We start from the raw sequence: 27,302 nt of genomic DNA on the forward strand, positions 1-27,302 counted from the left end.
AATCATTAACATGCATATACATGGGCCCCTACAGACAAAGAACCAAGTGTACAAGAAGAAAGACAACAACAAAAAATGTCTCAAACCATTACACACAATGGATGGGTCAAACTGCATCTTTGGGTTCACGTCAATGGAGAGTACTGCAATATTTACAATCATTAGATAATAATACATAACGAAACTATTGTCTGCCCCACGTAATGTGGATTCATAATTCGAATCAAATATGACCTGAATGTCATATTAGTTTTACATCATTAATGAATCAACAGACTAACAGTAGAATACCCGGACTGAAAGGGTGGGCTAAAGTCAGCACACGCTCGCTCACATACATACATACATACATACATACATACCCAGCAGCTTGGCAATGTTGAACAGGGCCTGACCCCACAGGAAGACCTTCCCATCACGGCCTGAGTTGCTAGGGAAACGCTTCTGGCTTCCGTGCTTGCTCTGCTCCGCCTCCACAAAGTCAGCCGGTACATGGTAGTATTTAGGGATCACAGCATGGCCTGGCATGAGAGAGGAGGAGCGTGAGCTCTGTGTGCATGCAGACGACACCTTCTCTGGACACGTGTTTGACTGAGAAGAATCTACACTCGTTACAGAGCACAGAAGGTTTACTTCAATGAGACATCAGTGGTGACGGACAGAAACTGGAGCAACAATTTCACATAGCACAACAGTTTGAATGCTATTTTGAATTTTTGTTTTTACTTTACATCTTAGCATGTAAGTGGCCCAATAGTATAGGCTCTTTCATAGAATCGTAGTTTTAAATACATTTAATTTAAGACAGAAACAGGATATTGATGTAATTACCTGGACTGCTGATTCAAAACATGCATCATGGTGGTTCATATATTTCATTTAAAAAAAATGCAGAGGTAAAGGAAAAATACTGAAAATGATATATATATTTTTTTTACAAATCTACTGTAAAATAGATAAAGCAAAATATTGATTTTGAGAGACCAGAAGAAGAAGAAAAAAAAAAAATCACTCCCAAACCATTACAGAAGAACATGCTCAACCTTTCAGCGAACACAAATGTCAGTGGTGATGGTTTGGAAGCTGGTGAGGATCACATGCTCGTGACAGCGTCTGGAACTCTTCGTATCTGTTTTGTCTAAAATTCTTGTTGAATCTCCTCCTTGTCAACGGTGTCTAGCACACAATCAAGCTGGCAGCAATACCAGGAGGAAGTGGCCATTTCAAATTTGGTGATACAGGATATATGCTAAAAGTAAAAAAAAAAAAAATCAACAGTTGTTTTATGGTATTGGCTCAATGAGGCTGTACTTCGCTTAGCTTAATGCCAATGTCAACATACTAACACTGTGATGTTTGCCCTGTTCAGTTAGCATGGTACCATGCTCATATTTCCTGAATAACAACACAAAGGTTGTTGTAATTTCACTTCCAGACACACTACAGTAACTCTTGACATTATTTTTTTTGTCAACTGTAAGTGACAGCAGATTCTACTCACGAACTACATCAAAATATAATTAAACATGACATGAGCACATTGAAATCAAATTGCAATTCAGTCTGATCATAAAGGCGACATTTTGGCCACTTTATGAGGGCAATTGAACCTTTCAGGGTATAAATGATAGCAGTATAAAAATTCACCCTCGTATGTGGTCCAGTTTGAATCTAACCTGAGTCACTGAAACATACTGTAGCACAACTGTAGGTAATGGTGTCCATTGACCAGAGTAGAGCAGCATGTCCTGCACAGCTGCAACCTGTGTCTATGTTTCAACCCAACAGTGGGGGCCTGTGAGTCCTGGGAGGTCCCAGGGAAGACACAATAGCAGCCTCAAACAGCAGAATACATTTGTGGGTTTAGAGTTTTCATGAGTATTAATGGTGAACAAAAAAAAAGAAAAAGTACTTGTGTTATCCTCTAAAGCCCAGCCAATTAACTTCAGGAGTTTTATTAATTCATACAGATCCAGTACAAAGGCTCTGTGGAGACATCTGGGGCAACTTAAGTCAGCTCTGTCTCACATCATTATCCTTTCTGCACTCCAATCATTCCTGTTCTATTATGAACGGACCAATACGATTCTCTGAGCTCTTGACATCCCTATCATTGAACTGCCTCCCCTCGCAGCAACGGGTGCAGGTGACTATAGAAGCCGGGCTCTTTGCTCACGAGGAATGGCTGAGTTCACTTGAATGTAACGCCCTTGTGAGCCTCGGTCACGGTATGTGTTTTATGAATATGTATGACAGGATTTAATAAGAGAGAGTTTTCATTGCTAGAGGGAAAGAGAACAGCGACAGAATCAAAACTCCAAAATTAATCATATTGACATGCCAGATGAGATAAAGTTATGATATGTGTTTGTGTGCGGTGACCATTTTTCTCATGAATCAGTCACTGGGTATGTGTGTGTGTACGTGTTTGTATTTATGTGGTTACTCACCCTCATAAGACTGGAAGATGATGGGTTCAAGAAGGTCCTGGTACTCTTTGACCTGAGCTTTATTTCCTCTGAACACCCCTACAACACACACGCACACGCACACAGTAACAGAAACAGAAACATACAAAGATGAAGCAACAAGTCATGTATGTCATGCAAACATATGCAATCTCCCCATCCCTCCATCCCCTCCACCCCTAACCCCTACTTTCATGATGCTTTCACGCGCTGCTACCGTGAACTTAACGAGACATCACCCAGATGGGAGAATGAAAATGTCTGACCCGACATGAACGGTCTTTACCCTGACGGCTCCCTGCAGTGGTACAGAGTCATGTGAGACGGAGCCCATGTGTGAATAGAGCAGGTCATTAGGCTTGTTTGAGATGAACGGCCTCGCCTCGGAAGCAGACGAGAGCCGGCGGGAGCAGCAGTGGTCAGAGACAAAAAGCTGCCGTCATGTTGAATAGTTTCCAGCAGCCTTCAGTCTGCACAGGAAGTCACAGAAACACTCACGTCCTGTTCACTCACATCTGATTCTGATTTAATAAAATGTGTCCATACCCACATATCAGTTTGGGTGTTGTGAGGACATACATCTATTTACACAGTCACGCTAAGGAGACTCAACTGGGGACAAACAGCAAGTTTCCATAGCTTCAATCATAAAGTTTTAGAGTAAGTCAAAGGAAGATTTGAGTTGGTTAAGTAGTGGTTATGGTGAGTCTAAGTCTCCAGGAAATTAATTTAAGTCGATGCAAGGTCCTCTGAAGCAATGGAAACATGACTGTGTATGTGTGTGTGTCTATATGAGCATGTATTTTAATTAAGTACTTTTTTTTAAAAACATGGTAAGATATGAATAAAACTGCAACAGTTTCTGTATTAACTCTGCATTAATTACTTTATGATTTATGTTTTATACCAGGTAAGTAATATGAAAAGAAATACATTTTAAATGTATTTTCATTCATCTTTTAACACAACAACAAAATACCTTAAATCCACATTAGCTGATTTGTTGGCCACTTGTTTGAGCCACCTTTTTACACAACCAGTAGATCCAGAACAAGATTATGATTATTCCTTTGGCTTGACATTGCTCATCAGATACTAACTTTACATGTCTGCAGTTGGGTGTAGACAGTGTACGGTGGATTTATCTAAACTTTTTTGCTGAAAAAAGCTGCCTGGTGTGGCAGGAAAACCATGATCATCAATTGAATTCAGTCTTCATATAGCGGCAGATCAAGTCATCTCAGGGCAGTTTACATAGTAAGGTTATCGCAAGGTAATTAAAAGAGGAACCCAACAAATTCAACCACGAGTGTCATTTAGAAGGAAAAACTCCCTTTTAACAGGAAGAAACCTCCAACAAAATCCATGTGAATATTAAAGTTACCCACTATAAAAAACATTATGTATACTAAGCATTAAATCAGAAAAACAGTCAGATAATTCAGATTATAACTCTGAGTAAAGGGTAGATTGGCAATAACAACAAATAGAACTGTAAGAAAGAGTAAAATGAGCTAAAAGATGCCAACATGCTCCATAAAGCTGAGAAACTATCAGGGCCCGCCTCGACAAACAACCCTCTCACATATAGAGTCATGTCATCTATTGTCTATGAAGTATAATGAGTTGTGACGTTTAATGTTCAAGCACATTTGTGTGCTTCACAAGTGAAAAATCCTACAAGACCAAACAGGAATCTGACCACTTAACTCCAAGTAATCCCAAACAGGCTACTGCAGATAAACGAAAGCATCATGTTAAAACGTCCTGCAATAGGAAACCTTGTTGTTCAGGGCTCAGTAGGTTTACATTGTACTGAATCTTCTTGTTGTGTTGTCACTGTACTATAAGTGCTAGTAGGTACACGTTATAGTTTAAGAGCATTTTATTGTCGAGGCTTGTTCTTAAAATTCTGTTTACCTGTTTCTGACTTAGTTTAAGCTGTTTGTTTCAGTTTAAAAGTCATTTATGCATTTCGAGCTGTTGAAAGTGAAATCTGAGATGGTTACAGGAGGTCCTAAATCTGGATATTTATTAGTCCTAAAAATGTCAGTATAGTACAAACAAGCATGAAGGTGGTTAAATCATGCTTGAATTCACATTTGTTGGAGAAACTAGTCATAAATCACATCTTTTTAAACTGTCTTTAAGTCCTCTAAAACCTGGGGAACACCAAATTGTAATTTCCTGTCAAATGTTACAAGTCTGTCTTCTATCTCGCCAACGAGACACTCGAGGCATCATAACAGCAGTGGTGGAGAGAACAAGGCTTACCGTCAATCATCATGTAGATAAAAAATATGGGAAACTCGCACTCGATCCCATCAAAAAGCTGGAGAAAGAAAGAGAGAGGAGGAATTATTGGTTTTCCATTTCACACAGAGGAGAGGCACAGGGACTTTAAAGCAGCGGATGGTTGAACTTTAGTAGCACTGAATATGGAACAGTGTGGTACAGAGAAAGGATATAGATGACGTGACATTGTGAATAAACACTGACAGAAAAGGGGAATAATAATTCTCCCTCACAAGGTCATTTTTTGAAAATAATTCAAACTTGTGCTGTTTGTTTTGAGAAGGAGATTTGAAGGTCTGAAATGTCAGAAAGTTAATGAAACAAAGACAAATAATACATGAAGCATACGGAGAGGAAAGTTGGAGCATTGGGATATTCTGAGCTGGTAGGTGACTGTTTGGCTGGGAGCTGACAATTCTTCTAGGTAAACAAAACATCTGTTTCCCGTTTATGAGCTGTGGACGCAGAATAAGTAGAAACTGTTTTAATTAAATTGACAAATGCAGACTCCTGAATTACTGAACTACACTAACTCTAGAAAAACCATGAAGAACTTTTACTTCTGCTTTGGCAAAGTACAAAAAAGTAGTCATTTACGTATATACAGTATAAGTATAACAACATATTTACACTTTACTTAATTTGGTCCAGACCAAGAAAACAATGATGACATTGTTGCCTTTTAGTCCTGGTCCAGTTCATCTTTATACAGGATTATTACAAATGGAAAAACATTAGATAGTCAAGCTGAGCATGTTCCTGTAACCTACAGCATTAACCGTGAAGTCACATAAAATCTGACAGGTAGCTCATCGGTTGGACAGCTTTGATGATGTCATTCAACATACATCGGTCATCATATTTGAACTATAGACTGCATATAAAATGGACGTAGTTTCCAGGTCTGACGAATGAGGCCAATGCGGAAGTGCCAAAAAGGCTTCAACTTCTCATGAAATACGAAGCTAATACATTTTTCCCCCCAAGTGACAATAGTGTCAGCTGCTAAAGTCACTCCTTTTATTAGTTTTCTGGCAGTCCATCTGAAAGTAATCCTGCCATTAATTAGAAAATAAGCCTTAAAAAAGCCTTCATGGTTTTCGGTGGCATGTCTGTTTGATTGACTGGTACAATCAGTTTTTCGCTATCAGTGGGCAGTACGTGATGTCTTCGGGTTTCCAATCAGATCGAGTCAGATCCACTGCTTGCTCCTCTGCAGATCGTCCAAATATGGTCACTTCTTGCTCCAAACTGCTCCAAACTAGCAAGATGATGACGGGCAATGTTGCACTCGTGGCCTCACAACGGCCATCCAAAAGCCAATGGGTGACGTCAATCTTGGTCACTGTTCGACAAACCCATTTGGGAAATCTAAGTATGGGGGCTGCCAGCTGTGCTGCACTTTGTTTTATTTTTCTTCTCTGGTGTGGTAAAAAGTAAACCAAAAAAATTACAAATTATGACTATTATGTGTTAAGACTACAAATGAAGCGTGTTTATTGTACACAGTAACAAACAAGTAGAAATAGGACAAAAAGTAAATATCTGTAGGGCATTTATCAACTTAGCTTTTGCATTTACGTTAAATCACAGATGTACAATCAACATGTTGTGACTGGTCTCCTTTTAGGCCACAAACACCACAGATTGTATAGTTTTGGATCATTTGTTTAGTCAGCAACAACATTTGATTGACAGCTTTCACTCCGGCTGTAACAGAAGGACCCAGGTGGTTTTAATCAAACCAAACAGTTGAAAGCAGCCTTAGTGACATGTTCAGCTTCTGTCAGCCTCCTAAACAGCTTCAAAGCTCCTTGGCAGAGAATCTCCTGCTCTGTGGATCCAGACTGGTGGGATGAACACTATTTCTCCAAAAGATGTTCCCTCACTTAGTGTTTTGACAAATCAAATGCAAATATCACCCGTGGGTGTTCATTTGGGGTGAGAGCTGTTGACTAGGAAGGCCATGGCATATGATTTGCATCATATTAATACTAAATAAATCTCGCTCCTTGTATGGAACCATCTGCATTCAATTTATTCCGTTTTTTAATCTAATTAAAGCTTTCCTTCAGAAACACTTTACAGGCAATTGACTGACTGACTGATTGACTCACTGTCAGCTGAATGCTAAGAAATCAAAGGCGGCATGTGGCAGCGGATGGAGAGAATTTTTCCAGAACAAACACTTGAACTGACAACATCACTGGCTGGATTATTCTCTGAAAAGCACTCAACCAGAAATCCTATTATAGATCGCATTCCACGTGTGTGTACCGTCTCACACACACACACACACACACACACACACACACACACACACACACACACACACACACACACACACACACACACACACACGCACACACACACACACACACACACACACGCACGCACACACACACACACACACACACACACACACACACACACACACACACACACACACACACACACACACACACACCTTAAGGTGTTTGGTGACCAGTCACAGTTAGAAAAGATGGTCAAGTGAATCAAGAGGTATTCTTTCCAGTAATTCAATCCCATCATGTTTACGCTCATGGAAAGAGGATCAGCGTAAAAATACTGAGCCTCCACAATAATCAGCAAATTCAAAGTCAAACAAGCTGCAGATTTTTATTAGGCTCTGTAAAATCCATTCATACAAAATGTGTGTGTGTGTGTGTGTGTGTGTGTGTGTGTGTGTGTGTGTGTGTGTGTGTGTGTGTGTGTGTGTGTGTGTGTGTGTGTGTGTGTGTGTGTGTGTGTGTGTGTGTGTGTGTGTGTGTGTGTGTGTATGTGTGTGTGTGTGTGTGTGTAGATTTTTGTCCGTCTATCTATAAATTAGTCCTGGATATCTTTGGACCTCATCTATTTCAATAATCTCCACACTGATTGAAGATAGCAGAGATTACATCCTGATGCAATAACAAATGCCTGCAGAGCTGGCACACACACACACACACACACACACACACACACACACACACACACACACACACACACACACACACACACACACACACACACACACACACACACACGCACACACACACACACACACACGCACACGCGCATGCACGCACAGAGAGAAGCTGCTTTCACTGTCACTGAGCAGATACTGCCATCTGCATGAATGTGCCTCCTGAAATGGTTAATGACGGCACCCTGTCATAATGCAGCTGGTCTCAAACTGTGTGTTTCAGCAAAGATGAAAGCAGTTGTAGCTATCAGGTGGTGAGAGAGGGACGAGGGAGAGGAAGATGAAAGACAGGAGAGTGCATAAAGAGATACAGAAGCAGAGAATGGGTTGTATTTAGTGGCAGGGGGAGAGAGAGAGAGAGAAAAGGGAGACACCGAGGCAGTCACCCAGTGAGGCCTGTGCTTCTTGGCCCGTTGAGGCTGTAAACAGGCAGGGATCCCTGGTGTTTTGTGCTTGAGCAGCTCGACTGATTGGTAAAACTGTCTATCACACAGGATGCCGCTGCTCGCTGTCAATGGTAAACAGACAGGGAGCAAAGACGTCTGCCCTGCTGCGAATTCTCTCTTAAACACCAACAACAGCTTCAGTCAATGTCTTCTTCTCCGAGGAGACCTGGTCTACCTGCGACTTCAGTTTCTCCACACAGAGCTCACACTGTGTCAGACACTCCTGCAGCATTTCATGACTCTCTTATCACTCAGCAAGGAACATTTTACGCATTACTTTTTTTTATGTTTTGTCATGCTATCAATTTGTTACACCTCTAAAACTGGCTTCTTTTCCAATATAAAAAAAAAAAAAACAGCAGCTGGTTTCAATATTTATTACAGGATAATGGTAATCTTGAAATAATATTTACTGCATGCTATAATAAATAACCATTTGGCACTGTGTCCACTTATATAACTGGATTCTTTTAACTTGCGATATTTGCCGATGTAGTAGCGAATACGTTAGTGCTCGTAGATGGAAGGGAGCTGTCGTCAATGTCTTTCACAATAAATCTGTCTGCCTGCTGGTACAACTGACAGCCGGATGGAGCCTGAAGGAGCCCAGGCATTAAATACCGTTTGATAAGTCTCAGCCATAAAGTCATTGTATCCTATTAGCTGTGGGATTAAATAAAGCTAATTTCAAAGTGGTTCAGAGTTGGTGCCCGACGAGTGCCCTCTGAGACACATCAGCACGCCTTTTTTTTTTCATTATTTGGCATGTTTGATTTATGTCACGAGCAAAAGAAAATAATCCCTTTGCTACTTGAACTGATGACTTCAGCAACCTCTTTTATAGAGTGTCATCAGATTCACATCTCTATAATCAGTGGTATCACCTGGCAGTCATGTGAGTCATTAGATCACATGACTGCCATGTATACATGTCGCTCTCCAACAGTCAGAAGAACGGATAAGACCTCTTGACATGATGGTTCAGTGTTCCAGATGGAAGAAAAACTCCACTTGCGTCCGACTTTATGTTTTCAGATCTCTGATATTTTTTCCATCTGCTTCTCTGAACTCATTAATTCTGGGAGGTTAGCTCTACAGCTAATGCAATGATTTGTTCCGCATTAAGAGTCCGGCCTGTGATTCACTCGTGGTATGCTCACTGAGCTAATTCTGAACTGAATGCACTGTCACTTGGCCAAGATCACAGAGGGAGTCACAATGAATGAGTGGTCAGTCCCATACGGACGTATGCATGAGCACACACACTGATAGGGACTGACTCAGTCCCTCCCTCACCACTCACACACACACACACACACACACACACACACACACTCACACACTCACACACACACACACACACTCACACACACACACACACACACACACACACACACACACACACACACACACACACACACACACACACACACACACACACACACACACACACACACACACACACACACACACACACACACACACACACACACACACACACACACACCAAGATTTGGGGTGAAATACCTTTGGGATTAAAAAAAGTTAAAATGCGAGAGGCTAAGTCACAAGAAGATCTCTTCGTATTATCATAAAAGGATAATACCTTTGCAGGATTATACATTTCAAAAGTCGACCACTTTGAAGTTGAACTTTTTCACAGTTTATGGATTGCTGACGAGTTCCTCAGGTTTAACGTGGTTACTTGGAATAAACACTAGGTTTATTTTTAAACCTTGTGGATTTCACTGTGGATGCAACTGCTAGCCTGTCTCATACCTGTTGTAAGTGTGACAGCTTGTTGCTGCTTTGCTGTCCAGACAATCTTTTCCTTGTTTATTTGTCTCAATAACCTGATGTTTAGATTTGTCACAGTGGACCACAATATTTTTATCATCATTCTGCAAAGCTTGAGATGCATTTCTGAAATGTTATCGTTCATACTTCTTTAATTAGTCATTGTCTTTAGTGGTACGAGGAACCAATTCTTTTTTGTCTCTAATGGTGTTCCTCAGGGACCTATTCTGGATCCTCTATTGTTTTTTTGTTTTTTTTATCTATATACTCTGTTTCAGGCACCGGTGAATCTGTGAGAATCACTTTCTTTGATTTCTCCAGTGCATTTAACACCATCCAACCACTGCTGCTGAGGGAGAAGCTGCAGGTGGTGGGGGTGGACACGTCCACCGTCTCCTGGATCACTGACTACCTGACAGGCAGACCACAGTTTGTCCGTCTGGGCAGTGTGCTGTCTGATACGGTGGTCAGTGGTATTGGAGCTCCTCAGGGAACTGTTCTGTCCCCCTTCCTGTTCACCTTATACACAACTGACTTCCAGTACAACTCAGAGTCCTGCCATCTGCAGAAGTTCTCTGATGACTCTGCAGTGGTAGGATGTATAAGGGATGGACGGGAGGATGAGTACAGGGCAGTAGTGGAGGACTTTGTGTAGTGGGCGGGAAGGAATCACCTCCTTCTGAACGTGGCCAAGACCAGAGAGATGGTGGTCGACTTCAGGAGGAAGACGACGGCTCCACAACCGCTGAGAGTTCTGGGAGAGGAGGTGGTGGACATGGTGGAGGAGTACAAGTACCTGGGTGTCTCCATGACAACAGACTGAACTGGAAGACCAACATCAACGCTGTCTACAAGAAGGGGATGAGTCGACTCTATTTCTTGAGGAAACTTTGATCCTTCAATGTGTGCAGCGAGATGTTGGAGATGTTCTACCATCTGTTGTGGCCAGTGAACTGTACTTCTAGTAGTCTGCTGGGGGAGCAGCATTGGAGCCGGTGACACCAACAGACTTAACAAACTGGTTAAGAAGGCCGGCTCCATCATTGGCTGCAAACTGGACAGCCTGGAAAAGGTGGTGGAGAGGAGGGCGCTGAGGAAACTATTATCCATATTGGATAATCCTGTCCACCCTCTCCACCTGCTGCAGGGACAGCAGAGCACTTTCTCCAGAAGACTCCTCCAGCTCCGCTGTCACAAGGACAGATACAGGAGATCATTCCTGCCGACCGCAATAAGACTGTACAATAACTCACCTCTGGTTAAATCCATCATCAAACGATATTACTGTTGGTTGTATGTTTGCTGCTAAATCTTTGCACTATTGTTTAGTTAGTTTAATATTATTATATTGTATATATTGTGCATTTTCATATTTAATATTTGATATGTTTTACTCTGTTATTTTTATTTCTTGCTGTAGCGAAAATATGTCCCCTTGTGGGATTAATAAAGTACCTATCTATCTATCTATCTATCTATCTATCTATCTATCTATCTATCTATCTATCTATCTATCTATCTATCTATCTATCTATCTATCTATCTATCTATCTATCTATCTATCTATCTATCTATCTATCTATCTATCTATCTATCTATCTATCTATCTATCATTGATAAATGTGATATTTACTTCAACTAGTCTGGTGATGAGATTCAACTATATATCTAAAACCTGGAAGCCACATTTCATCCATTATTAATGATTTCATTCAGGTCTTAAATGACAGAAAAAAAGACAAAACCAGATAATATGCTTTCAGGTGTTCAACCAGCACCCACCTTCATCTCTGCAGGTTTGTAGTAGCGGCGATTCTTGTCTTCGTTTGCGGTGCGGTAGCCGTCACGGAGAAAACGTTTGAAGCCATATTTGCCCCGTAGCTTGCGGACAATCTTGTCCAGTGTCTGACTGTAGAGGGCGTCATCATCCACCGCAAAGGCAGGATAGCTGATGGTTGGAAGCAAGGCGGCATCTGTGTTCTGCCACGGAGAAAAGATGATCTTTAAACAAATGACAGGCCTCGGCAATTATTATTTTTTGTTTTTACAGTGAATGAATTCATGACAAGCAAAGCTCTTTATTTGACACATTTATATGATAGTGATTATACTTACATTCATCAAACTCATAATATTGTGGTTAGAATTATAATCTAATTACTAAATTGGAATGAAATCCTAACCACAGTTGCTGATTACACATTTTACAGCCATGTAGCATAACTCTAATCTACATACAGCTGTAGGTGTCTTTTAGCTGTTTAGGAATAAAATCATCTGATTATAAACAGCAGAGCACAGCAGCCTTATTTAAAATGAAATACAGACTGAATTTCAATTTGAGCAATCATTAGGGATGAATATGTTATCAGGCTTGGCAACCCACTACGACTGGGCATCTAATAATCTCATTTTTGTTTGGTTTACTCTATTAAGCAATGGAAACACAAGCTATTAGGTCTCAGCTCCACTCCAAACAGCTATGAATATTTCAAATTAATAAATAGACAGCAGAGCTTCTATATTCTGCCGAGGCTCTGCTGCCCAGGCACATAAGTCCCTAATAACTGCAGCGACATGTCTTATGATATGGACTGCTATGTTCAAGATGTGGTCGACTGTTTGATGCTGCTGTTCTGCTTTGAAGTGTATTCTTTGTTAATTTGCACAGATCTCTGCAGTTCACAGAGGAGCCAGGTGCATCTCTGTCGAGTCCAATTCATTTTTAGTCTTTGGCTTCTTGTTAAACCTCCAATCTACATGCTAACATTGTCGGCAGCTGCAGCTGAAATGGGATATCAGCGTGCAGAACAATTGCACTGAATGTGTCTAGAATTGAATATTGAATTTGGATCTTTTGACATATCACAAGAAGTACTGATATTATATTTATATTTTGGATATTTTGACACAATCCTGCACTACACTGGTCTCTCACTCCTCACTGCAGTCCTTCCTTACAGCTCCTCAACGTCGATCTCATATGGCTATAATGCCGCTCTGATTGTCTAATTACACCCGTTTCCCTCAAAAACTGATGGCGGCTATTCTGCCAGACACATTCAGCACACAAAGAGGGAGAGATGTGCTCATTTAAAGTGTCTGCAAGTGCTCGAGAGGAGATTTTGCTTTTTGCTCCTGCTCTCTTCTCTCCAGCTCTGCAGCAACCTCTCACTTTTGCTATTTCTTGTCAGCACAGAGCCGTCAAGAGTACAGGTACAGGCAGTGGAATGATTGCACCATGAGGGAAACACATTGTTACATTGATATCCACTGACATATTCATGTGAGTGTGTGGTTTGTTTGACGTGTGAAATTAACCGTTTATGTTTTCGACATGTGTGACAGGCTCTTATTTCGTAGAGATTATGCACACAGGTGCTTTTTTGAGTCACAAAAAAAAAGTGAGGGGGTGCACCAATAGCCGTAACCTGACTGCACTGCAGGCCTGTCAATCAAACAGTCCCAACTTTTTTAAGCTTATTTTCAAATTAATAATGGGGTTATTTTCAGATGGGCCGACATAAAACTAATAGATGGAGCGACTTTAGCTAGAAAAAAACTAAATAAAAATAACTTGTGGAGAAATGTTCTTGATTTAGAATTTGATGAGACTAGTTGAATGGGAGTCTATGGAGCCGGAGGCTTTTTGGAGCCAACCTCTAGTGGTACTCTGTGGTATCGCAGCTTAGGACACTTCCGGATCTGCATCATTTTTCAGACGCAGAAGCTGCGTCCACTTTTATATAAAGTCGATGGTGCAGAACCTGCCATTTTCTGTCTCTGATTATAAATGTCTGAACAAATTTCATGGCAATAGTTCTTGAGTGGTCAGTCCCATACGGACGTATGCATGAGCACACACACTGATAGGGACTGACTCAGTCCCTCCCTCCCTCACACACACACTCTTTAACAGTTCTTCTATTAAACATGTTGTTTCTTTTTATTTGTGTCGCAGCTTTGTGTAAAATCTCTCCCAGTCATTGCCACAAGTATGACCAAGAACGACGGTATATACAGTAGGTAGATGGATGGACTCACGTGGGAGCGAGATTCTCGGGGCAGCAGGGAGCAGAGCGTTTGTCTATTCCTGTTGTGGGCGTCCAGATCCACAAATATCACAGACCATGAGCAGCCCTGCAGCGCAAGACACACACACACACACACACACACACACACACACACACACACACACACACACACACACACACACACACACACACACACACACACACACACACACACACACACACACACACACACACACACACACACACACACACACACACCCTGTTACAGCTAAACTATTTAGACTTTATAAGGTACAGCAGCAACATATAGTCTCTTGTTATGTATGTGCGTGCCCACAAAGATGCAAAACACGTCCTTCATCATTTATCAGAAAAACAAAAGATAAAAACGCTGAAAACGACTTGACTTTAAGGCCTCCAGCATCACCCCTCACACCTCCGCACATCAAAACACACTCGTTCACTGTAAAACCTGCCTGTTATATTTGGCTGGCACATGTTTTTGAAGTACAGCGTGGGAGTGTTTGAACAACAGCAGTTTGATAGTCCTCCTATCACTTCAAAAGTCTCTGTACAAAAATTAACCTCTACGACCACCAAAATGCAGTTTGTCCATCGAGAGCACTCAAACACCTCTAGGATGGGAGAGGGGAGGAGGTGGGGTGGCATGGGGTGGGGGGTTGGGGTGGGGGTGTGGGAGGGGGTAGTTTATGCTTTTCACTTCGTAAGGGAAGCGATCAAACCTTTTTCTGCTTCTAGAGCCGGTCCAGCCCACTTCATCCATCAGCAGTGCTTACATAAAACCAACTGAGACAATCCCGTAACCTGCTAAGCAGTTTCTAATGTAAGTCAGATGCATTATGTATGAATATTGCCAGAGTCTATTTTTTTTCCCCCTTCAAAAACAGGTCTGGCCAGAGCTTTTAGTCAAATCAGCGTGCTTTCCTTTAGCAATTTGCATAGTGTAGTGGATTTCTGGCCACCAACGTCGGCAGCTGTGTAGTATGTCAGTGAAATGGCCCTCTCAGGGAAACCGTCTCCGCTGTTATAGTAACAGAGTGGTCGAAAAAAAAAAAAAAAAGGCAGAAAGATGAGGGATTTTAAGGATTAGATAGCTAAAGGTTTTGAGTGGAAAAACATATCAGACAAATCATTTTTCAAAATTGAGTATTTTGGATAAAACATGTTTGGAGCTGAATCTTTGAAAATCAATAGGTGAAACAAAAAATAACAAAAACAGCTTTTTCGAACAGTTAATCCTGTTCTTGTATTTTTTTCTCAAACAATCACTGACTTTATTTTACACAAAACGACTGAGTATTCCTTATTTTGTGTTGCATCAGTCATTGTGTCCAAGAGAGCAATGTGAAGTGAATACAAAAATATGAGACGACTCTGACCTGCAGTCTTTGATCGTCTTTGTATGCAATCAAACGGCAATATAAAATGAATCGGTTATAGTTTTAAATATCTTTTGTCTTCTCTGCCTCTACTCCTCCACACAGCTACCACTTCCACCCACTCTCAGGAGATAGTCCACATCCCTCTATTAAAGGAAAGTGACAGTACACCAATGATAGGCCACCATAATCTATGCCAGAAAACCATCAATGTCACTAGTATTATTATGGGTTGCTAATGAAGGTTGACAGAATCTAGATTATAATATACCCTGTAATGATACATTATACTGTACATCAACTTGTCACTGCCTTCTGTGCAATGATATGCGTGAATTATATTGAAAGAGAAAAAAAAAATGCTGGATTGAATTAGGAGAGTCTGCTCTGCTCTTGACTGCGAGTGAATTAGGTGACAGTCCCGAGATAGAACGTGGAACCTGATCGGACTTGATTGTCCAGCCGTGTGTACACAGCTCTTTGAGTTTAATGACTGGGTTTAAAGCTGAAGAAGCGTCCTCCCGCAGAGATCAATTTTTACCTGCCCAGTTCAATTTGTCACACCGAGAAAGTACTATCTTTGCATCCGCTGCGTGACTCGGGAGGGTGGGATCATGGGGAAAAAAATCTAAACTTCCCGAAATTGAAGGCTGGGTGTCCATTCATCTAGCACAAAGGCTAAATGTGATACACACCCACAGGAGTCTGCAGCCGGTGGAAAAGTGCGATAGTGGAGTGCAGAATGCACTAAATGTTCCGGTTTAAGGCGTCGGGCGAGAGCTACGTTTGGTGTTGCAGGGATGAGAGTCAGCTGGGAAATCAAGATTGATAGAGATCATTAATAAGCAACTGGAAGGCTTGTATCACTTCCATTCTCACCGAGGGGACAAGAGACCGGATGAGAGACGCACACTCACACCTACAGGAGCCACACACAGCATGGACCATAAAGCAGCCACCTCTTTAAATTGATTCTCTCAACAAGCTGAGCTCAGTGACAAAAATCAATTTTAAAGCCCAGTTAAACTTATCATTTTACAGGTGTTCAGGAGAAAAACACAACTTCACAGTAACAGCCACATATGATAAGATAAACAAGTTGAGAGGTATTAAATGGATAGAGATGCCACTGCTGACTAATACACAAGTGGAGAAAAGAAGAGAATAAGAGAGGATGCCTGCTAAGTGGGGGTTCATTTTCCAATCCATTAGCAGGTGTAATACATGTGCCTGCTTTCCTCTCCTACACAGAAGCAAAACAAAAAACAAAACAGAAGCTTATTGGAAGCAAAAAAGCAGCACGGGAGATTCGGAACCGGAATCAACTGTGTTCATCGATCAAAGTATGCGGAGGCACTGTGGTGGCGGGGTGTGGTTGTGGGTCAGCTGCAGGAGGGACTGATTGGGGGAGTGGTTCAGGGAACGGTGCCTGGCAGAGAGTTAATTAGCACAGGTGCTTTGTACTACTGATTGGCTCTCGGGAAGTAACAGACGTGTGTTACAGGCATGATTGGCTGAGATAAACACAAACATACTGAACCAATCTCCTGATGGTCAAGCGTCAACTTGCATCGATGACTGCGCCACTAATTACGCTCATGATGTTCAATAATGTTCCTTAAATTCAGGCCGGGCCGTGCACACATCAAACATATCTCGCTGATGTACGGAGCTGTAATGGGCCGCTGCCGATTTAGATTAGAAACTAGGCCGTCTATCTATAATGCAATCTGGAGTCACGTGACGCGATTAGACACCAGACAAATACGCCAGTGTCTTGGGATCTGTGTGAGGAAGGAAATGTGCAAAGTAGCAGGGTGAATTCATCAAATACCTGGTTACCAAACAGGTTGAATCCATTGATGGCCTCCAGAGCAGCTTTAGCGAGGCCCACGGAGCTGCGAAAGATAAGAAGGATATTACATGAAACGAACAAAAAAAGAAAGCAGATATCACTGACACTGATGCACAATGGGGTAAAGGATATCTTTAAAAGCGTGACAACAAATGTGGTGCTGTGATAGAGGCAGTGATAAAAAAAAAAAAAACAGAAGTGTCTTTCAGTTGTCAGAAAAAAGAAAAGCATTCAGAATCATATTTGAATCTTAAATGGTTATCTGTTAGGATTCAATAAAGCTAAAGGCTCCTGAGATAGTGGTCTACTGTAGATAATGGATCTCTTAAGAAAAAAAAACGTATACTGAATTTCACAGTGGCTGGTTGCAGTGATTGCAATGCAGACTTAATGTGAATCAATTTCACTGTCATTTTGTTTCCCTTTCTCACCCGCCAAGATTTCCCCAGAAAAGCAAAAGGGGGTGGGGTTTACTTGGCGAGGACTGGCGGTAGATATGCTGACATATCAAAATGCATTCAATACCATTAGTGAAGCCTGAATCGATGCTTAAAATACAGAGGATGGCGGACTAATTCAGCATGTAAAAGAGCTCTGCTGAAACTAGTTCTCTAAACACACACACACACACACACACACACACACACACACACACACACACACACACACACACACACACACACACACACACACACACACACACACACACACACAAAAAGGATAGCAGTGGTCAGCAGGGCTGTCAGCAGCTCACTGATGCACACAGATGAAATCTAATGTTGAAGAAAAGGAGGTTAAACAAGTGATACCAGGAATCAGGACCGAAGCAGAACCATGATGCAACAGTCTCAGCTGACAGTTGGGAGATTCACATGATGAAAATGTTGCTGTAGACTGTTATTCCATGAGCTCACACTATAAACTGTACAACAACAGTATTCCCTGACTGTCAGGGCTGGGCAACATGGAGCACAACTCATATCTCAGTATTTCTAGGCTGGTTACAATACGTATATATCTCAGTATTTTAAAGTATTTAAAGAGAGGAGGCTTGCTAAGTTTTCCTTCTATAACAACAGTGTGATCAAAATAAATACAAAGAGAGGGTTCCCTTTCCTGTTTGAAAATGTATAGCTGCAAAATGTATAAATTCAAAATGATATAAAGTAAACAGCCTATAAGCTAAGTATGCTGCGGTATTGTCTTACTTCTGTTTGCCGGTGCTTCTGTGTCACTGGTAGCAGATCTGCAGCTCGATCCCAACTCAGTTCATTTTCTCTATTCTTCATCACAGCAGCTAAACCTGCTGTACAGTTAAACATACACTAGTTGTGCTCAAGCTCTCATAGCTCTCTCCTTTTAGCAACTTTCTAATCCCACAGTTGTTGACTATGGAGCTATGAGGGTGTTTTTATGAGTGAGTATCCATGTTGTTTCCAAAATATGGTTTGAAAATGTCATATAAGGGAAGACTTTGACATTATAGCGGGTTGTCCAGCAACCTGATGAATGTCTAATATTTACTCTCCTTTTAGCTTCTTTAAAATGAAATCGTTTTATTTGCCAAATGTGTCACTATTGTCAGCAGCCATTAACTAACTTATTTAGCTGTTTTATGCTGGATAGCTACAGCTCTTTTCCAATGAAAATAATTTAGTCAATTCGAACTTTTAGGCCATAAAACCAAAACAATCTGCTGTAAGAAGCTAAAATATGCCATAATATTGAGGGGACTAGACAGTTATTGGATGCACCCTTAATATGTGAATTAAACTGGATAGTGATACAGGCTTCCTCTACAAGACAACGTAGAGATTTTCTAATGCAGGACATGCTGTGACTAAAATTATGGCCTGTAATTAAATGACATTCACAGCCAATAGATAGATGAGGAACTGGAAATGAAGCAGTAATGGTAACATTCATAATAACAACACAGTATATGGCAGTAGATTCACACTCTGATGATTTTAATTTGTGCTGCTGTAAAATGAACATGTGGCAACATCCCTGTTTTGATAGTTGTCGTAAAAAATGTCATCGAACTCATTCAAACTTGAGATATTTCAAGAAATCCTGATGCTTATGAGATTAGACATGCTACTTTAAATAAAACAGCTCCAATCTATCCGTTTGACTGGGTGTGATGACAAACATGAGGCAGAAGCAAATAAAATGAATCATTTGATTTGATATGGGCAAATGAACGCTCTGCCAAAATGAACACATCCTTTCCTGTTCATTTCCACTGAGCCTTTCTCTGCCCACTGGCACTCTGGGAGCAGAAATGACTTCCCAATTTGATCATTTGCACAGATCTTGTTTACATGGAAGCACTCGGAATCAGTCGCTGCCACACTTCACTATTTGCATACAGCATGTTAATTGGTATTACGCAACTACATGTTTAAGCTCGCTCACTAATTGTGGAAATCCAAAACATGGCCACAAGGGGAGGAAATACAAGAGGCGCAGGACACAGTGGCTCTTCACTACATTGAATTTGTTATCGTTTCTTGAGGATATCTTGGCAAGCTGCTGCCAATAGTCTTGGATTGTTGGAGGAAAAAAAAAAAACATGCTTCCCAGAGATAAGCAATGGCAGAAATTGAGGATCTTTATCATGACACTGAGGGAGAGGATGGAGGCCGGTCCGACCTTGGATGATAAATCAGTTAACAAAAACTCACCGCACTGGAGTGTGAGCATGTGTCTCAAAATCCTTACCCTCATACAAGTTAATCATTCAGACTGTTGATCCATTATATTTGTATTTGCCTGCTGATGGAGGTTATGTTGTTCCCAAGTTGAGCGGATTTAACATTTCTATCAGCAAATATGTTTAAAACTCACACACTGACCCTAAATACACCTCTTTTTTTTTTAATGAAACCTATTTCCAGTCATTTCTGCTGCTAGTTGTGGCAAAGATGCTGTTTTTATTTCTCCCACATGATGCTGCTCTGTTTGTCTGGAGGGGCAAGAAGAAAGATGAGAGGCAGCGTTCCAATTTGACAGGCTAATATTGATATGAATTAGGATGTTAGAAACTTTGTGACTATATTAATCTTAAAAAACATAAAAATGACACCATATCCTGAAGCAAAAAAAGTTAATGGTAAAACAGTTTTGCCTCAGCCTGATCACTTAACATTTTAAATCTTTAAAAGTTAATAGGACCTTTGGTTTCAGAGTGTTTTGTAATTGCAAGAGGATAAAGACGCCCACATGACAGCTCTGTATGAACCTTTAGTGAGGACAGAAGCAGGAGATCCAAAGAAATATGATGTCATGGTTTGCAGGGATGTAAATAGTAAACAAAATGATTACCTCTGTAAATGCAAAGTTTTTTTTTTGGAAGGGTCTGTATATAAATCCAGAAAAGTATCTAATTAAACAAATATATAATTTATAATCCTAATTTTTACATGATCAATGAATCGACTTCAACGTCGATCCTGATTTTGCAGCTTCTCTCCTCCCGTGGAGAATTTTAGCATCTTTTTGCTCATTGTTTGATTTTCCAGCACACAGATTTGACCCCCCCCCCCCCACCTCTCTTATTTGCACAACTTAAAAGTACAACAAGCAGCTGTGCAAAAGGTTTTCTAAACCAATGTTCACTGCCTGCCCAGTTTCAAACAGCAGCGGACAACGTTGTCAACTAGCTGGTGAATGTAGCAAAGAATTTAGCAACTAAAGAGCCAGATATTTCTGTCAGCAGTTGTCAGGGGACCAGAAAAGTTGTACAAAGTGAGTGAATATTGGTCGTATATTCATCAAGTGGATGCAAATCAGATCCTAAATGCATGCGAATGCTGGTCTGTGTCTGATGTATTTGCCATATTAACTCTTTAAGGTGATAATGTGTCAAAAAGAGTTTAAACTTTGATGCATTTTATGCATATTTAAATATTTAAATGTCAATAAGTGAAACTATTCTCCAATATGACAACGCACCCACAACAAGACAATTGTCGCTCCCCAGCACCCCTACTTCTTTCTGTTCCCCGAAAATTGGACCCACAACTTAATGTGCGCTCCCTGCTCATGTTTCAGGGCCTCCGTGAAATCAGAAGTGTTAAAGTGGTCAGAAAAACATGTGAAGCTGAGGTGCTGATGTTGATCAAACTACATAACATGGAATACTTAGTTACAGAAGTCACAGCTTTTCACTGCTCTGTGCTGCACTGCACTCCATTATAGCACAACAAGAACAGTGATATAACTTTCTGCTTGCCCCTCGTGTATAAAGAAAGCATGATATAATAAAAATGATTTGGAGGCAGCCAACAGTTAGAAGACCAAACAAAAGCTTATAAAAGTTTGTTTAGCATTAACAAGTAGGTTATCCAATACTTTTTTAAAGGCAAATATTCAAAATTAAAATGACCTTTACTTCAAAGCAGATTTACTTTCTGCTGATACTGTTGAGTATTATTGAACAATAAAAATATTAATGGTAGATCTTTGTTATGGTCCAGTAAATGTACTTGTCTGAGGTCAATAACAACTTAAGCAAACATGACTGTTTTGTGCCTGCGTGTACGTCCACTGTCCAGCTTTGTTTTAGATCCTGTAAAACAAGCCTGCTGGAAATACTCAGACGTGGCAAACAAGAGAGGAAGGGACGGATATGTCATCACTCATGAGAGCTTTTAGGTCAGAAGACAACAACGCTATGATCTCTTGCTCTCTCTCATATCCTCTGTAAGTTCCCCTTTATCTTCCTGCTTCTATTCCAACCTTCACTTTTGTGTCTTTCATTCATTCCACCACTTTCCGTCTGTAGTATATTATTACATCAGTGCCCTGACACAGACATTCAGTAGTCCACTGCTCTGTTCTTATCCTCACTCTATTGACATCGGTATACACTTGAGGAGGGTAAACTGTTGCTGTGGCAGCAGTAACACAGAGCATTAATAGAGTGTTGTGGATGTTATAGATACGTCACCTTTCTGGCCAACATCAGGAAATAAGGTTGAAAATCTGCAGTCTTCTTTTAAAGAAGCTGAAAATCAGCACTTGACTGCTTCACTTTGTATCAAGTACTTATAACATTTGACCCCTCACGTGAACATTTATTTTTGCACATCTTTTATGTGTTCTTTATCTTCCCACTGACCTGGAATGCAGCTCGGTGCTGCCGTTATTGTATTTGCTGCCTCGCTCCCACATGCCGTAGTCGGGCACCCTGTAGGCTCTCTCGACACAGAACACCAGGTTCTGGATGAAGGAGACCTGCACACACAAAACAAACATCAAACACGGGAAGGCATGGGACACTAGGAATGAATGCAACACAAGATACCTGCACGCACGCACTATTGTAACACATCCAGATACACTCAACCGTGCACGCACCGAGCCAGGGCTGCAGGTGGGAAACATGTTTCGACACAGAAAACAGTCACAGTCCATAGTTTAAGCTGCAGCTCTGCATGCACGCACACGCATATATGTATTACAGTATAATAATGAATGACCTTTGATATTGATCTGGGGTGAAGTGTGAAACTCTATCTCATTATAAAGGTTAGTAAAGTGAACAAGAAAGCTGATTTCTCATCTGCGCTCAAGGTGAAACTGAACCTGCAGCTGCAGACAAGCTGTAATTACTGCAAGTAGTAAAGTGAAGCAGCACGTGAAGCCAGAGATTCACTGCCTGATCAGCAACTCATTACAGTGGAGCCACTGAATGGACACATACAGTGTCACAACACCTGTTTATACTGGAGCAAAACTTCAGTTATCATTCTATCACTCTTTCATCATAGACTTCAAAAACTCATCTGCAGTGTTTTGGAGTTTATAACCTCATAATCTTAAAGTTTTAATGAGCAGAGTTTAGTGTGTTTCTCAAATCGATCATCTGGCATGTATCGGGTTTGCCAAAATAAACTGGGCTTTATTATAACGGTCTAAAGAGAATGGTGCAAGTGCATTTAGATTCTGTCTAAATCCACTCTTGCTAGTTTAACGGCAGATGGTCTGAGTGTAAAGTGAGGTGCACGGTTCAAAGAGGAGGTAGCGTACTTGGTGTGTTTTGGGTGTAACATGAAATAAACCAATCAGCGTGTCATCTCTAATTCTCTTTTAAAAGCCACGTGTGCTTACACCGTGGCAGTTTGCTTTTCTAACAGCGGATTAGCCAAGTATAAAGAAAAGGACACTTCTCTGCAGAGGAGACAGGTCTGCTTGTACACAGATTGAGATTTTGTGTGATGTATTTGCACAACAACACATAATTTGGAACTCTGGTTTTTGTCACGAGTACTTTAATACAGAATGTGAACCTTAGGCCGAAGGAGGTATTTTTTTTTTCTCAGCTTTTGCACTGCCAGTAAAAGGCATTAACCAATCACACTGTGTGGAAATGGAACAGACATCCCATCATTACTCCTGATGGCACGTTGTTTATTTATCTCCAGCCGCCTGGTGTTATATGACAAAGGGAATAAGTATGGAACAGCATCATCCAACAACAAGGATGTCAGGACAGTGAGGAGTTTATGTAGTTTACTTTTAGAGGTAGAGTTGGTGGTAAGCAGTCTCTTCTCTAGTTGTGTGAGGAGAAGCAGGACCTCTTCACCACTAAACAAAGATGTTGAATCCATCATTTTTTCAGACGCCAATCTATTAAAACCTTTTCTGAACAACTGCGTTTGAAGATTTTTGATGCAAAACATTCACAGGCGAGTATTTGGCTCCTTCGTGTTGTTTGTTCGTCCCGCCCCCGGCATGTAAAGACCTTCAGGAAGACATGTCGAAATCAATAGCCACATCGAGAAAAAACTAAGAGGGAGAGACATAAAATGTGTGATGACTTAGAGGCCCTGAATCATTAAAACAACCTGAAAGTAGCAGTGCGTGTGTGTGTACTTGAGTGATGGGAGATTTAATCTAAAATGACAAAGCGGGGGAGAGAAAACGAGAGAGACGGGCGAGTGGAAGAGAAAGATGGGGAGAAGCAGATAGAACCTGTGTAGGACTTAAATAGGCCAGTCGGTGAATGAGGGCAGGGAAGGAGGGAGCGACGCAGATGAGGATAGGAAGGAGAGAAAGGTGTTTGCCGGGACTCTTATTTGTTTTTTTACGAGAAGAATGATTAACAAGGGAAACATTTTAGTATCTTAATGGTATCTTAATGAATGTTACTGCCCACCAGCCAAAAGAGTCTCTTTGTCTCCCCACTGTTAGACAACCCTCCCTGGAGTTTTTTTGGAGGCAGTTTGCAAAAGGCATGTGCTTCTTGCTTTTACCCCATGCGCTGCGAGAAAATACACCTGTATATTGTGGAGACTGAGATCCACACAAGCTAATGAGTCGCTCCATTTCATGCTGCATGAAACTGAAAATGGCATCTGGAAGGAGGTCGATAGGGCATCTTCTCAAAGGACACGCAGCAGTAGTACTTCAAGAAGACGGGGAGTGGGGGGGGGGGGGGGAATACTGCAATGCAGCTCCCAGGCTCAGTCAAGTGAACACCAATGGACTTCACAGGCAGTGACAGCGAACAACAAACTAATAAATACCGTGATAATGTGATTAGTCTGAATAAAACCCATTTCAAACAGCGTTCAGTGAGAACTCCAATCACAAATCCTCATGCTCAGTGGATCTGATGTTTGTTAGTACAGCAGGGTGGGGGTGTGGGCTGCTTCAGTTTGAATTATACAACCTAATAAGTGCTGTTTAACCATGCAAATTAGGGCTGCTACACAAACAGGGCTGCCCTCATGAAAAAGTTATATTTTCAATTTGTTTTTTCAGGAGTGAGAAATAGAGAGAAATGAAAGGCTGTTAGGCGGGGTGGGCGATGTGACTGTGTATGTGTGAGGAGGTGGGGGGCTGGTGGGGTCTGTAAACAAAGTGAGGACTGTGCAAACTAATTGGTTAGTGGTATAATGTTTTACCATGTCCTTATTTTCTTAAGATAAGCCCAATTTAGTAAACAAATGGATTCCTTTACCAGGGGCACAAATTTTCCTGCTCTGTCTGTGGCGGTAAGTAAAGCTGTGACTGAGCGGGCTGTAAAAAACTAACAGAATTAATGACTTTCCCACTGCTCCTGGAGGCCACACAATAAACAGTGCAGTGTGTAAACTTAACAGCCAAGTTGCCTTGTTGTTTTATTAAGAGCCAAACATAAAGAAGACAGAAAGAAAAAAGAAAAAAAGACGCCGGACAGATACATCAAACCCAGAAGTAACCAGTTCAAAGCAGCTTTTCAGTAACGCGGGGCTTTGGTGCGCTGCCAAATAAAACGTTACCGGTTCGATTCCCGGGAGAACGTTTAAGCTTCCCACAATGAAATCATCTAAACGTTTCCCCGCTGAAAGTCAATTGAGCGGCTCAGCAAAAATATAAATTTGAGCCCAGCAATAAAAGTGAGTGACTGTTCCCTGATCGGGCATTTGTACTGCCTGTAGGATATACTGTGTGTAGGGTTCATCTAACTTGCTTTAGAGACCGTTTAGTCTTACTTTATTGTCACGGGTAGGATCTTTAGAGGGCAGCATTACATCATTTTAAAGTTAATTTATCTTGTTAGGTCCCACTATTTATTTTTGAATAAATAGTTTCACTATGATACATTTCAATATAATAACTCCCTGTGTGTGCATGCAGAAAAAACTCCATCCGTGTTCGAAGCTCTCCAAGACGGCACCTGTTACCTCTGCTAATAATTATAATGCAACTAAAGTTCAAAAGTTGACATTAGCATTGCCAGAAGAATGCAACTAGCAAAGCTGAAAACACATTGAGCGACAAAAAAGTGGTCAAAATGATGTCAGTGGTTATTTTACATAACTGGTTTTTACTGATGTAAAACATCTTTGAATGTATTCATTTTGCAATATATACAGTTTTATAATCATTACAGTAAGAGTAACGCATTATGTTAAACAGGAAACAATAATCAGCATGACAAATGGCTTTCCTGTTTCATGTCTAACCTTCTGGTGCCAAAGATTAATACTGTTTACTGTATTGTATACTGGTCAGAAAATATCAGACCAACAACCAGGACAGGATGTAAATCGCTTGTGTGTAAAATGGATGATCTTAGCAGCCACGACAGTGTCTTGTTTACCTCATCAGTGTTGTAAATGATCTGCAGACCAGAGCAAATCATCTCCACCAGGTACAGCAGAAACAGAGAAACAGCATCGATCTGCAGCGGTGACAGAAGGAAGGAGAGTGTGGGTGAAATACCATTTAAAATATCACTGACATTTACACATTTATACACTGTGATGTTTCCAAATCTGCTAATACAGCTGTCTTTGATTTCCTGCTTTGTGTAGAGACATGAGCTTTATATTAGCTATCAGGCTTTGGACTGCTATCATCAATAACAGCGAAGGTGTTGGAGGAATAAATGAATATACAGTATATCTATACAGCATTGATGATGTTTTAGTGTGTCTTTGTCACAGGCAACTAACCTTACTATTTGATTTTGATTTTCTATGTCTACCTCTTGTGATGTATCGGCCTCCCTTCACTTGAAACGCAGTCTCCATCCAAATGCTACACACTAAATTGACCTCTGTCAATACCATTGACAGAAGAATAAGCCGTTTTAGTGCCAATCTAATGCACATCCACCTCTCGGGGAAATTAATTTTTCCAGCCCTACATGAATAGCAGTCAGAGGGCTGAAGAAATGAGACATTTAAATGGGCATTTTTCTTCTCTCAATACAAACAAAACCTGTCACAGAGAGAATGATTGGCTAATTTATTGATCCTGCTGTTCATTCATCTTCAGCAAGCTTAGCTTCTCTTGGGAGTTTCTTCTCTGACCACAGCCAATTTGCATTGCTGTTACATAAAATATGTGACCAGTGTTATAATACCAGGGTTATGTGAAGATATTTCACTCTACACTCTTTACAACAGGCAATAAAACCTGCCTCTTTAGCCGTAACAATCCTTTAACCTTTGACATCGTTCCATTTCGACACTTCATTGAGATGGATAGCTGGTAATGCACTTCTATCCAAAGCACT

General features: G+C 41.0%; 1 protein-coding gene across 4 annotated transcripts in view; it reads right to left on the minus strand.

Annotated features, from left to right (window-relative positions):
• The window catches only part of phkb (phosphorylase kinase, beta), a 118,678-nt gene that overhangs the window by 63,206 nt on the left and 28,170 nt on the right, over positions 1 to 27,302 (minus strand). For 3 of the 4 annotated variants that reach the window (XM_069690278.1, XM_069690279.1, XM_069690280.1), the window contains 8 exons: positions 26,382 to 26,462; positions 22,410 to 22,525; positions 17,261 to 17,324; positions 14,037 to 14,132; positions 11,775 to 11,972; positions 4,743 to 4,800; positions 2,451 to 2,528; positions 363 to 521 (listed from right to left, as the gene is read on the minus strand). In XM_069690278.1, coding sequence (XP_069546379.1) covers positions 363 to 521; positions 2,451 to 2,528; positions 4,743 to 4,800; positions 11,775 to 11,972; positions 14,037 to 14,132; positions 17,261 to 17,324; positions 22,410 to 22,525; positions 26,382 to 26,462 — 850 coding nt within the window. Of the gene's footprint in view, positions 1 to 362; positions 522 to 2,450; positions 2,529 to 4,742; positions 4,801 to 11,774; positions 11,973 to 14,036; positions 14,133 to 17,260; positions 17,325 to 22,409; positions 22,526 to 26,381; positions 26,469 to 27,302 lie in introns of those variants that run through there. The other variant, XM_069690281.1, reaches the window with a different exon arrangement.

This window comes from Brachyistius frenatus, unplaced genomic scaffold, assembly GCF_029030835.1.
Source record: "Brachyistius frenatus isolate BFR_SWC_R1_liver_20210118 unplaced genomic scaffold, ASM2903083v1 Contig_9, whole genome shotgun sequence".
NCBI classification, from domain to species: domain Eukaryota; kingdom Metazoa; phylum Chordata; class Actinopteri; family Embiotocidae; genus Brachyistius; species Brachyistius frenatus.